This window comes from Mauremys reevesii, linkage group 17 (assembly GCF_016161935.1).
Source record: "Mauremys reevesii isolate NIE-2019 linkage group 17, ASM1616193v1, whole genome shotgun sequence".
Taxonomy (NCBI): domain Eukaryota; kingdom Metazoa; phylum Chordata; order Testudines; family Geoemydidae; genus Mauremys; species Mauremys reevesii.
The window spans coordinates 4393689-4407727 of NC_052639.1; the positions used below are offsets into that span (position 1 = coordinate 4393689).

Here is a 14039-nt window from a genome sequence, read left to right on the forward strand (position 1 = left end):
GGTTTGCAGGCGCAAGGGAAAAAAAATCTTGCAGGTGCAGCTTATCAACCCTCTGACTACTGGATTCAAAATAAACTGCAAATTGCCTATGGCAAATAAAAGCTTATGACCCATTCACCCATGTGGCCCTTTTACCATTGAAAAATTAAAAGAAATCTTTGAAGACTGGCTATGTGCCAAACTTCTTCCTACTATAAACACCCACTATACTGAGCTCTTGATGGCTCTCAGAGACATTTTAAGCTACATGGAACTATGAAGGACATTGCAGATTGCAAGAGTTAGAGTATTGATGTAAATTCTCCTACAGAGTGTGTGTGTGAATTTAAGCACTACAGATATGACAATCTCTGAGTTAACTCTACTGGAGTCTTTTCTCTGCATCACTAAGAGGCATTTAGATGTGTAAATTCACAGTCCTATTAAATAGAGACGGGCGCACTGCCTGCCACCATGTCGGCCCAAGTACTAGCCCAAAAGTATCACCTCAGTAAGCAGCACCCCCTCATTGTCATCTGTCTCTTGAAACTGCTCCTTCAAATCCAGACTGCCTCCTCTCCACGTCTTGGCCAGGCTGGCTAAGTTCTGCGGCTCACCGAGACTCACGCTCCCCTTGAGAGCATCCACCAAATATTCTTCCACAGAAAGTTTGTCCAAGTTGGTTTCCAGGGACGGGCTGACACATTTTGGGAAACTGCATTCTAAGCTTAGGCCAGAAAAGTGACGCTCACCATTCACACAGGCCCGATCATCGAGGAGATTAATCTCCAGAGGATTATGTTTCATGGCACAAAGAGGACTGTAAGGGAAGGGATGGAGGGTCTCTGGCTGAGGCACAAAATCACCCTGACAGTGTAGCTTCCAAACATGGTTCAGGCACTGTACTGGGCTTATCAACTTGTGCAGTTCTGGTCTGTGCAGGTTCCTTAGCGAATGGAGTTTGCCTGTGAGTAGAACTTTTCTAGGTTTCTCAAATGGTATCTGATCACAAATTGAGTCCTTGCAAGGTTCTGAAAAACAGGAGCTGCTACTGAAGAGAGTGTTTTGGTGAGTTTCATCCTCCTGGAACACAAGAGGAAGAGAGTTAGGCAGGAACTCTAATTATATTAATCCTAGGATTTCCCTTCCCAACCCATGAGGCTGAGCTTGTCTCTCTCACCTGGACTGGGATCGGTGTACAACTTTCCTGTTCTGGAGTTCTGGGCCCTTGCTTAGCAGAGGCCAGTGTTTGTATTCTGACCCTGGATCTTTTCTTGCGACGTTTCTTCTTGCCTTTACCGCGATGCCTTGCCCTCCAGCAGGCTGGTGCCATTTTCCCTTCGGTAGCATGGGCCACATTGTTCGGGATTTGATCAAGACTGTCTGACCGGCTACCAACAAGAAAAGCAAAGGACACATTTTAATGAGACAAAACAACAGGAGCACATCTTCCCTGGCTGACCACTGCCAATGAAACCAAACGAGACAGGCATGGACATTACCAATAACTGCTTTCTCAGTAGGGACGTTACAAATGCAGGAGCATATTTAGCATTACACAGGAAAAAGACATCGTGAAAGACGGTAGACAGCACTGGGCCCACTAGAAGACACTGTCAGTGTATTTAGCAAGGCCCTGGAGGGGAGACTACTGGAGCCACTGGCAGTAAAAATCATTGCCAAGTTGCTTTATTGGCACAGACCAACTGTGTATTGCATGTATGTTTAATTATTAAGTTCATAATCTTAATTAAAAGAAATCTGTAAGTGTGCTTAGAACAAAGACCTTTAAATTTGCTTTTTAAAATGTAAGAGTTAAAGAAAGGATCTGGACCAATTGTTTCACAACAGAGTAGTCAAAATTTAAGCCAAAAACCTCTAGTCTGTGATGACTGCTACAGTAAAACTAAGATAGCTATGCTTTCCTAGTAAAACTATGCAAACCAGCACCACCCAGAGATTTATCTTTCAGAAGACAAATATTTACTTTATTAGTCATTCATTAGTCACCGGCCATCAGAAGTGGTTTGTTTTCATCTAACAGGTCTGTGTCCTGTTCCCTGGAAACAGCAGTGGCAGGAGAAGAAGTGAGACTGCTTCTCACATGAAAAATTTCCAATTTTAGGCAAGTATCATGTATTGGTCCAAGCACTGTAGCCATCTGCCCTTATTACTCTTTATGCAGTACCTGTAGAGTTTTTCACAGCTTTTTCAATCATTCCCAGAAATCTCTATCACTGCACTTTTAGCTGATTTAGCAGCTGGGTTGTGAGTGCTAAGCTCATGACAAGATGGTAGCACTAAGCACTGTGCATGTTTCATTGTACTTCTTACACACTTAAGGGATTAAATGATGTGACAGCACAATTTGCACTTTTTCAAAAGTTGCTGGCATAGAGGAAAACCATCTACTGTACCAGTGGAAGGTAAAGCAGCAGTGGGTATAAAACAGAAGTGTCAAGCTTACAGCCCCGTGAATCAGATCCACTCCCCTGGAAGCTTTCATCTGGTCTGTGGTGCCCTTAAACCTATATCAAAGCAATCCAGACTGGAACTTGTTCTGCAGGGCTAGGAGAAAGCTGGGCACTTGCTGAAAATCTGAGCTCTGCTTCCAAACTCCCCATTAAGCCGCTGCTGTTCCTCATCCCAGCCATGCTGAAAATGAATCCCTCTCTCTGGATTCCTGGCACTGCTACTGAGTCCTGCAACACCAGACTTATAGGTGTGGGTCCTTCTCCTCCCACCTTGCTCTTCCCGCTGCTGTTTCTAGGGAACAGGATGCAGACCCGCTCCTGCTGCCATCATTGCCCCCACCAGTCAATCCAGCCTCCCACAGCTTTCCAGAGAAAGACGTGGGGAAGGATGCATGAACCTGGCTGAAGAGACATTCTTCAGTCAGAGAAGACTGAAAGATGTCCCTTACCATGAACTTTGTTCCTCCAACACATGGACCTAAACTGAAAGGGTCTTTCAGCTCCCACCTCAGGGTGATTGTGGTGTAAATGTTCACTGGGAAAGAATCAAGGTTCTAGGGACGAACAAGGATGACTGCAAGATAGCAAAATACACATCCCTCAACGTGCTTTGTGGGGCAGCATGTCACAGGACAGGATGTGATGCAAACATAAAGAGGTTGGGAAACTTACCTGGGTAAAAAAGTGTTGCAAGTTCCCCACACTCCTTAGGAAAAAAGAGTTAATCAATTCTAAACAGAGTTTCTTTAAATAAACTGTAGCAGTATATAAAGGGGCACCACTGAAGTAGAGTGATGTGAGACCAGTAAATACTACATGGATATATAAAACTTTATTTTAAAGGCCTCTCACCTGTAACGTTTACTATCAGCTATGAAAGGCCTCTCTGAAAAGGTGGGGCTGAACTCCTGGCTGTTCTCACCTGTATGAGAGAAAACAAGATCACCATAAAGCTTAAATACCAGACAGTCTCCACTGATGGCAGAAAGTGTCGGAACAAGGAGATGGTGGTAACATCTTGCTGAACCAAACAGTAATCCAGGAAAATAAGCCACCATATTGGTCATGACCAGGGATCTTAGCAATCAGTTTACCACAGAAAAATACAGAATTTGCTTTTTTTTTTTCCCCCCAGAAAATCTTTCGTTTTTACATTTTCTGAAAAATAAATACAAACATCTATAGTAGAACCCTGCACCATCAGCATGCACACAGGAATATGGGCAATTAGCGCTGACAGCCCTGGGCATCAGGGTTCCTGCTGACAGATTTCATTTTAACCGTAAGGGAAAAAAAACCAACCACCCCCCCACTCACACAGATTTGTATGTTTTTTAATTGGAGAAGGGGGGAGGGGGAGAGAGAAGGGGGGGGTCATCATGGAACACTAGGATCCTTGGTTATGACAGTATTTTTTCTGACATCAAAACACTCCCCCAAACACTGGGAATCTTCCCTCCAGTTCTTTCCTCCCCTTACATCTCCTGGAATTTTCTCAAGAAATTCAGGACTTTCTGCCATAGAATGTTCATTGCTGGTCTTAAAATCAGGGACCAATGGCCCTGGCTTGGGACTATAGTGTGAGTAGGTGCTGCTGTAGGAGCAACCTTTTGCAGCTCTGAGAATACCCCTTAGTCATGGCCTGTAACAACCCTGCTATTCCATTACTTGGCCTTTATTCAGCAGAGACTGTCACAATAGTCAAAGGTTTGGTGATCTGGCTAAATGGGAACTGGAAAGTGATCACCAAATTCACCCTGCCTGCAATCACAAAGACAGATTTGAACCCAGCTCTCCAGAGATGCAAAGCTGGTGAAATGCCCCACTGTACTACCTACTCCCCTCAACAAAAAGCATCACACTGTGCAACTTACATTCAGCCTGGGCGATGATGGAAATGGATGCAGAACCCCCTTCTGTCTCTTCTTTTGCTGTTCCTTTGGTGATCACATCTTTCAGGATTTTCCATTGACTGTGGAAGGCAACTTTCTCTGAATCTTCTACTTTGCAAACACTGCTCTGCTTCTCACTCACTGTTTCACCCAGCCCTTTAGTAGCAGAAAGCTCCTTTTGGTGCCCGATGGTGGGGTCAGGAGCTCCTTGGCATGCAATCTCCATCACGGCCATTTCATAGGTTCACAAAGACACTGCATAAAAACAACCCTTGTTATAATATTTTATCCTTCTGTAGATTCTTTCACTCAAGAGTCTCAAACAATTAAGTTTGAACATCCACATGGAGCAAGGGATAACTTAAATTTTGGTGGCACCATATGTTCCCCCAGGTCTCACAGAACAACCTGGGAGCAGTGAATAGGACTCCGGCATCCTGGGTCCCAGTCCCCTGCTCTTATCACTAGATCAGATCTAAATAACGAACATTATTTCGGGTACTAAAAAGAAAGAGAAGAGACTAATCTAGGTTAAGACTGAAGATTTTTCCTTCATTTCATATTCATGTGGCCTAACTACAAACAGTAATCAAGCATTACTTTCCGCTGCGAACGGTTTTGGGTCCGATTTTATTCAATCTATTTATCGCTGACCTCGGAACCAAAAGTAGGAGTGGGCTGATAAAGTTTGCGGATGACACCAAGTTGGGAGGTATTGCCAATTCGGAAAAGGAAAGGGATATCCTCCAGGGATATTTGGATGACCTTGTAAACTGGAGTATTAGTAACAGGATGAAATACAATAGCGAGAAGTGTAAGGTTATGCATTTAGGGATGACTAACAAGAATTTTAGTTATAAGCTGGGGACGCACCAGTTGGAAGTAACGGAGGAGGAGAAGGACCTCAGAGTCCTGGTTGATTGTAGGATGACTATGAGTAGGCAATGTGATGTGGCCGCTAAAAAAGCTAATGCGGTCTTGGGATGCATTAGGCGAGGTATTTCTAGTAGAGATAAGGAGGTGCTAGTCCCGTTATATAAGGCGTTGGTGAGACCTCATTTGGAGTATTGTGTGCAGTTTTGGTCTCCCATGTTTAAGAAGGATGAATTCAAACTGGAACGGGTACAAAGAAGGGCCACTAGAATGATCCGAGGAATGGAAAGCCTGTCGTATGAAAGGAGACTTGAGGAGCTCGGTTTGTTTTCCTTAACCAAAAGAAGGATAAGAGGAGATATGATTGCACTCTTTAAATATATCAGAGGGATAAATACCAGGGAAGGAGAGGAATTATTTCAGCTCAGTGCTAATGTGGACACGAGGACAAACCGATATAAATTGCCAGTCAGGAAATTTAGGCTTGAAATTAGACGAAGGTTTCTAACCATCAGAGGAGTGCAATTCTGGAACAGCCTACCGAGGGAAACAGTGGGGGCGAAGGACCTCCTTATTAAGCTAGATAAGTTTATGGAGGGGATGGTATGATAGGATAACGGGTTTAGTCAATAAGTCAATAACGTGCCACAATGGTAATTAGTACAAAGGGTCAATGTTGGGATATTGTTAGCCTTTTCCAGAGGGTCTGGCTGGAGAGTCTTGCCCACATGCTCGGGGTTCAGCTGATCGCCATATTTGGGGTCGGGAAGGAATTTTCCTCCAGGGTAGATTGGCAGTGGCCCTGGAGGTTTTTCGCCTTCCTCCGAAGCATGGGGCAGGGGTTGCTTGCTGGTGGATTATCTGCTACTAGAAGTCTTTAAATCATGATTTGGAGCATTCAACAGCAGAGTCAAGGGAGAGAATTATTTCAGGAGTGGGTGGATCGGCTTATGTGGCCTGCATCTTGCAGGAGGTCAGACTAGATGATCATAACGGTCCCTTCTGATCTTGAATTCTATGATTATCATTTAAAAGCCACATCCTTTTAAAGAAGGAATGGTCACTCATCTCCACTGTTTCCTGAATGATTTATCAGGTGGATCTGCAGCTTCCATATTCTCTGCACATCCCCTTACAACCTGTATCTTTGAAATGGTCAATATTCCTGGCTGTTCTCTCCCCTGCACTCCCTACCATCTTTGAATTTTTCCTCTTACAGTTTTTGTGTTAAGGGTGGTTGGCTTGTTTTGGAGGGGGAGGGAGTTTTAGTTTGTTGGGTTTTGTATATTAAAGAGGAAAGTATGTTCTAGCTATTCCTTGCCTGTCATGAGTCATTTCCTCATTCCAATTCCTCCACCAGTAAAAGCAAGATCTTAAAGCAAATGCTTCTTTTATTAAACAGCTTGTGAAAATTCAGATTCCTACAGTAAGTGTAGACAGATGAATATAAGTCCCATGCCCCCCACAAAATGTAAGACAGGGAAAGGTGATGTTTGAAATAAAACCAGTAAAAGCAGAAACACAGGACTATTCCAAGTGCATGCTCATCAGCTTATTGGGTATCACACAGAGCTCAGACTCTGCTTCTGCTGGTCACTGCCTGGGGTAACAGAACTTAATCCAAACTTGCCCCTGGTGACTGCAGGTATGATCCTCAAACGAGCACTAAGGGTGCTTGGGACCTCTCAGGATCCGTGCCTAAAGGGCCACCTTAGGAAAGAAACGAATCGTTTGGACCCAAGTGCACATACTTTTGTGTGGTTAGCAAATAAGCCACCTAACAGCCTGGCAGATATATAAGATAAGTCAACAACGACCACATTCAGAGGCTAATTGAACACAGAACAGCTGCTGTGAGAAAGATGTCCTGGTGACAGAATCCTTCTCACTACACTAACTCCCCTCTGCGTCTTTATAAATAATGTCAAGTCCAAGTGCTGTGAACTAATTTCCCGGAGCAGAGAGTCAGCCTGCCAAACAACTGACTCAAGCCACCAGTGACTTAGTAGACAAGTTCAGAGCTATTCTCGAATTCACATTCTCCTAATTTGCAATAAGCTTACTTCGGACTCTCCCCTTACCTTCCCCTCACCCTCCCAAGACCCAGGGATATATCTGAATCCTATCCCCCAAAAACCACAAGCTAAAACATCAGTATCATTCCAAAAACTGCACCTCAGTTTTGTTAAATACGTTTAGGGAGACTGAACCATCACATCAACTCCTGGTTCCCTTGAAATGGAAGGGAATCACACAGATATACTGACACTTAAAGTCAGTGCAAGGAAGACTTATTTTGTGTGTAAATTAAAAAGGAGGAATACCAGTCTTAACAATAGGAATCCCAGGTAGCTAGTATAAACAAGGCTCTTTATTAAATTCACTGTAGAGTCAACAAGTGAATTAAGTCAATGGGGCTGTGAAAGAGTAAAAAATAAATTTGGATGAGTTTACCTGTTACCTCAAATTATACTGTAATGCTCATTTCAGTTTCCAATTAAGGACAACTAAATTGTGGGAATTCTCACAGGTACAGAGTTGGAAATGGGAGATTGAATAAAAAGGACTGGCCATCATGATTATAACCACAACATTCTCTGGAACCACAGGTTCCAATCCCCGCAGAGGAGATTCTGCCCTTCCCACATATGTAAACTCTGTTCCACACACAATTGGAGGTGTTAATCCCAAAAGGTGCCAAGTATCCACAACTCTTACTGATTTGGTTGCAGGCATTTACCACCTCTTGGCATACAGCTTTTTTCAGTTAGAGTTTACAGAAAAGGTATTTTGGCACCTAACTAATTGAAATCAATGGGAGTTAGGTGCCTAAATACCTTTGAGGATCTGGGCCAAGGTCAGGCTCTGAACAGACATTAAAGATTTCATAGCACTATTCATAAGAAGTTTGTTCCATTATGAGGCTGCATTGCTAGTTATCCATCAGGCTGACACCCTACCACTGCAGCAGCAATCACATTCTCATGAGGCGGTCAATACATACTCTAGCTGGTGAAAAAGAAAAATGATACAGAAATGCAACCTTTATTATGACTATATTTTGCAGTTAAGCCAGGGGTTCCCAGTTTCATTAATGAAATTGCTTCTTTAATTTCAAACCTCAAGGATTAAGCTAAATTTAAATACTTCCAGATTTCTTCCCTGCCTAACCAAGAAGACTTGCTCTGAAAAAACAGGTCCATGAAAAAGAAGAAACCAGAGGGGGGCCAGCCACAGAGCAGCAGAACTAGGAGAGGCAAACGCTATACCACCTACCTGCAGCTGACCTCACTTAGCTCCACTGTAGTTAAAAAACTAACTGCACCTTGTCTCCATTAAGATCTTACAGCGAGATAACTGATGCATGTTAGCTATCTCACTGTAAAAAGCCACACCTTTTTTGGCAGCAAAGACATAGCCATAGCCTACCTTCCCTCACAGGAGCAGCAAACTGAAAATTACCGTACAGCACTACTGAAGACGTACAGCCATTGGTCTGATGGCTTCAGGGACTCTTTCCCCAAATAACCTCACACACAGAGCCTAAAGGAATTAGGCACCCAAATGCCACTGAAGTTCAAAGGGAACAAAGTGCTCAAATCCCTTCAGCTCCATTAAAACCCCAGCCTTGATCACTTTGCTTTTTTGATGCACCACTCATCCACTCCAGTTCTTTGTCTGAACATTGTCTACTTTGATTGGAAGCTCTTTGGGGCAGGGACTTTGTCTCTTCAGACAAGCACACTTTCACTGTGATTTTAAATAAAAACTTTATACAAGAGCTAGATTTATAGCTGGACAAGGGTGAAGCAGATCAGAGCATTTCAAAGTCTGAAAGTCTATAGCACATTATACCTGCTCCTAATCAGTTGCTGTTAAGACCAAATTTCCCCTGCCAATTGCTATTTTGGAAGGGTTCTAGTCAGCATTTTGTCAGGGCAATCAGGCAACTTATATTTTGCCATTTGGGAGTTCTGCCTTAAGTCAATTTATACATTTAAGAGGGCTACTTTAAAAAAATCTAAGGCTATTAGAATAAATGTATAGCTACAATGTTCAACAACTGTTTCAGACTGACATTGTTTGAAATAAATAGCTGCCTCTGGGACATGAGTTTTATGAGAATGCATTTAACTCAGGTCACCCATAAGCTGCTTTTGGTTTATTAGAACATGCAATTAAAGTCTTAGCAATATTACTTTGCTGACCTATACCTGGCTACCAAAAATGAAGCTTCACAACTGCAGGATGGAGCCAGGAATTTACACATCACACCAACAGGGAATGCTACGTTCCCATCCCCTAGACTGAGGGTTTTTTGGGACTGCTAATTCCCAACAAGTGCACTCCCACCACAGGCAGCAACTGAGGAAGCAAAGAGTAGTCCAACTCTCAAATGTCTGAGAAGTTAGACAACATGATGGTAAAAAAAGATACTTGAGCCTGTGTGATCTCTTACCTACATCATAGCTTCCACAAGGAGTACAGCACTTGTGGAAAGTTATAGGCCAGTTATAGGCCCAGAGAAAAACCTTAGAGCAGTCTATATTCTGTGAAGCTGAGAATTCGTACAGAACTACGAGATGCCAATTCCATCATGTAAAATGTGCATTATCAACTCTGACAGTTCTTAAAAGTTTATTATGCCTTCTTTAAAGCTTAGAAATGTTTTTCTGCCACCTTTTCCTTCCTCCATTTGGCTGGTATACATAGACCTCCTCCACTGCCCATGTTTCAATGAAATTGAAATTAAGATAGTTCTATTTTTTCCTTGTCAGTTCAAGCCATATTATGGCAGCATAGCTCTGGGGTTGTTTGTTAACTAGCAGAGTCAGCATGAGGAAGTTTCAGTTTTTCCCAGAATTGATGAAGGAAATATTTAGAACACAAAGAACATTCCCTCCACAATTTATCGCAATTTTAAGGTATCCGCAAAAAGATGATTTCTGGAAATCTTGGGTACCTGATGGAGTTAAATGTAGGCTTTGTGCAGAGACTTGGTGTTTGATGACTGAAAGCAGCGTGGGTTAAATGACTTGTTATCCTTCCACAGAAGGGTTCCCCCACTTCTTGCACTACACTTCTCCTTCCACAGACAAGAATATCTATAAGCACCAGAGAAGGTTAATTGGTCCATAATGGATTGGCAAGTGCTCCTATGCAAAACAGTGTATTCTAATGAATTATCATCAGGCTAGAAGAGTCATATTAAAAACAGCTTTCCTCATGTTAATATCTTCAATTAAGCCCCAAAAGTTTTCAAAATGTAAGTTTGTGTCATTTATACTGCTTACTTTTTACACTTCAGAGTGACTAATGAACTAGAATAGTAACAGTAATTAGAAACAGTAGGGTCATGCACCACTACAATGCTGCAGGGAAATATTTGTTGGGATTTAAAACTTCAGTGAATTTTTAAAAATGCTTTAAAAATTCTATCTTTAATTCCCCCCCCACACACACTTATGTCTAGGGCCCAAACTACCTCCGAATGACATTCTTTCCATATTATTGAAATAGCTTTTGCTAATCTCATCCTATTCGCCCAAATGTGACATACCTTCATGTTTACCCATTTCATTCAAGTTAGTTGAGTTAATATTTACAAAATGCTTTGCAAACAACTCACAGAAGCTGCAAGTATTAATTTAGTAAGCAATGTAGACAAGGTTTTATTTTCAATGACGTTTAGTTGTTTGTACATCTCCATCAATCTTCGTGATCCAGTAGTCCAACACAGCATCCTGACCTCATTTTTTAAAAAGTCATTTCTTAGGCAAGCTTATTTGCTAATATTCTAGCCCCAGCTTAAAATCAGATGGTATTTAAAAGGGACATTCCCATCTAGGTCCTATCTACACTACAAAAAAACTGCAGTATTACAATAATTCAATGTTTTCTGTGTAGACAGGACAAAAGTGTCACCAAATATTATAAATATTGTAAAATCCAATGCCAGAAGACACACTAAAATGGTTTGGTCCCATCTACACCAACCATGCTACTTCTCCCAGACCCTTACATGACATATTTTGTAATATCACAGGAAATCAGCTTTCACTTACATGATTTTACTAAGCTTAGTAGAGATCAAACCATTTCCATATAAACGTCATTTAAATATTCCCCTTTAATCTTGTGAACCCAAACACAACATCATAATGGTGAATGAGACCCAGAAAGTCAAACTGACTCATTTAGTTTCACTGTCCAATCTGAGAAAAATACTATTAGTCAAACAGATATATTGAAAAGATGTATAGTATCTACAATTTCAACTTTTAGACTGAGAGCCATTTACATAGCTGTTGCTACTAAAAAGGTTAAAGTAACAGTATACTATTCAGAGAGACTGGGCTTCTTGTGACAGCTGTCACTTAGTAGCTCAATTTTTTTGAATGAGCTGTCAGTTATAATTACACAGCCATTAGATTTAAGAGAGTTAAATGTTAATATAAAAATTTATAGCACTTTTGATACTCAGATTAATTTGAAATTAGGATTTGGAGACATCCATATGCAGACTCACACTGTGCATAGACAAAGAGGAAATATCACTTGTATGAGGGCTCAGAAATCGGGTTTAAAAAGCAATTTGCAAGTTGTTTATGGACACCAATTTCATGCTGCCACTTTCAATTCGTGCATGGTAGCGCATGTATGTTTCCAGCTTAACTGATATTAAGATGAAGCAGACAGGAAGCATCTGAAATCAACCGCAGCAGTGACTTATTAATCAGCAAAGTAGTATCTTAACCTTTTGTCAAAAAAAGTTGTTTTAAAGAGAAGTGATATGGTCAGATAATGAGTGGTGAGTAAACAGACAGTTAAACTGAACTTCAGTTCTTATTCACTTGTATATTTTGATTGGCTGATCTCAAGGTCTCTGCCTCATTCTCTCCTCCCCATTGTAAAGGATAGCTTTTGTAGAGCTGCACCTAGCAACTCCCAATCAAAACAGCAAAGTCTGCAATTTAATCTCCTAATTTATTAGGAGTGTGTTTCTTTGCTGTGAAAAGCAGAGAGCAGGCAGGAAGCAAGGTATTTCAAAAATCAAAAGGGAAAGTCTGCTCACTAGTAGAAAAATGCCATCTAAGCTAAAAATGTCTCTTTCGACCTCATCTGAAGCTCTCACCAGAACACATGGAAAAGAAAGAGCAGGTTCAACTGAATTCAAGGCTCCAGTATTTGTAGAATGAAAATACATATTAGTCAATAATGAGATCACTTAGGAATACTATGCTTCCCCCCCCCAAAGAATGTTTCATGAAACAATTGTTAATTTGCTAAAAATATTTCACATAAAGTTGATAATAAATGTGAAGGTGTTTGGGTTGGACAACACAGGGGTGGATTCCAAAGGAACAGAACAACATTCAGCTATATATACCTTGACTAAATAAATACATACACACAAATTTCAGAGCTATTAGGTATCTGCCACTCTTTCAGCACTCCACTGAATGAAGCTGATGTTTTGCTATTACTCTCAAAACATTCTGGATATCAGAGATCCCTGGCAAAGCCACTCATGTCAAATTGTAACAGACTAAAATAAGAGAGAGTTTAATTTAACAAGTTCAAACAAACAGCCTTTGCTGAGGCTTCCCGACCGAGGGTTCAAACTGAGGAAGTCAGTTTATTACAGGAAACAGCTCGGATTTCTGGTATAGGAACTTTTTTTTTTTTTATACAAGCGAGTTACTTTAACTGTTTAGCATATTTAACAGACTGAACTCAGTATTCTAAGGCTGGGAGCCTGACACAGGGGCGCTACGGTTCCTTGCCTTGGTCTCCAGCCGGCGGTGCTCTGGCGCGGTAACTCGACGCCCGCCCTTGCGGGGAGCCCTGCCCCAAGCCCCCCATTTCACAGCCCGGCCACCCGCATGGCCCCCCCGCCAGGGCCCCACAAGCCGCGTGGGGAACCAGCGCCCCCTGCAGGCGCCGGCCGGCCAGCGGGCGGACTTCCCGACGGCAGCGTGCGCTCGCCCGCCCGCCCGGCGGGGAGGAACCGCTCGGGAAGCTGCGCGGCCCCGGGGCCCCTCACGCCAGCCAGGCGGTGCCCCCGCCCCCGCGGGCAGCGAGCGCTGGGCTCCCCGAGGCGGGGCGGGGCGCGGCGCAGGGCCCGAGGGAAGCGCCCCGCCTGGGCAGGACCTGGCCGCCTGGCGGGGCCCGGCCCGGCCGCTGGGTGGTGAGGGGGGAGCGGCGGGGCCCGCGCCCGCCCGGCCGGGGAGTCACGGGGCCGCGCAGCAGGGGAGGGCCCGGCGGCCGGCACGCTCCGCGCTCACCTACCGCTCCGGTCCGTGCGGCGGCCTCGAGCGCGGCGCGGCGCGGCGCGGCCCCTCAGGCTCCCTCCACGGCGCCTGAGAAGTTCGGGGCTGGGGGCCGTATCTGCCACGGCACCTGCCTGGCCACGCCCCCAGGCCTGCCGCCCAATAGCCGCGGACTATAGCCTGCTGCCAAGTGATGCGGCCCCGCCCCGCCGCCCGGCCCCGCCTCCTAGTCACGCCCCCTCCAGCCCAGGAACCAATCAGCGCGCCCACTTCTTCTAGCCCCACTCCGCCGGTTCGGAAGCGATGACCGCTCCCGCCCCCTGGCGCTTACGAGACCCAGCTCTCGGCTTTCATTGGGCGGATGGGGCCTGTGGTTTCCCAGAAGTGGGCGGGGCTTCTTGCAAACCATTTCCCTTCCCCCTCTGGGCGCGGCAGGAATCGTCCAATAGCGCGTGCGCAGCCAGCCGAGCGCGTGGGAGGAGGGAATGTCTGCGTCTTGGTGTGCGGATGCGGGCGCATGCGCAGGTTGAGGCCGGCCGGCTGTTTAT

The 14039-nt window shown here is 44.0% G+C and overlaps 1 protein-coding gene across 5 annotated transcripts in view; it reads right to left on the reverse strand.

Moving 5' to 3' along the window:
• Window positions 1-13595, reverse strand: part of MAP3K14 (mitogen-activated protein kinase kinase kinase 14) — a 29976-nt gene extending 16381 nt beyond the window's left edge. For 3 of the 5 annotated variants that reach the window (XR_005589282.1, XR_005589283.1, XM_039504238.1), the window contains exons 1-5: window positions 10182-10323; window positions 4328-4600; window positions 3306-3375; window positions 1160-1370; window positions 487-1062 (exon numbers count right to left, since the gene is read on the reverse strand). Coding sequence is in view for 3 of the 5 variants with exons in the window: in XM_039504238.1 (XP_039360172.1) it covers window positions 487-1062; window positions 1160-1370; window positions 3306-3375; window positions 4328-4580 (1110 nt within the window). In the remaining 2 variants the exon portion in view is untranslated. Of the gene's footprint in view, window positions 1-486; window positions 1063-1159; window positions 1371-3305; window positions 3376-4327; window positions 4601-10181; window positions 10324-13506 lie in introns of those variants that run through there. The other 2 variants (XM_039504239.1, XM_039504240.1) reach the window with 2 other exon arrangements.
• Window positions 13596-14039: the final 444 nt, after the last annotated feature.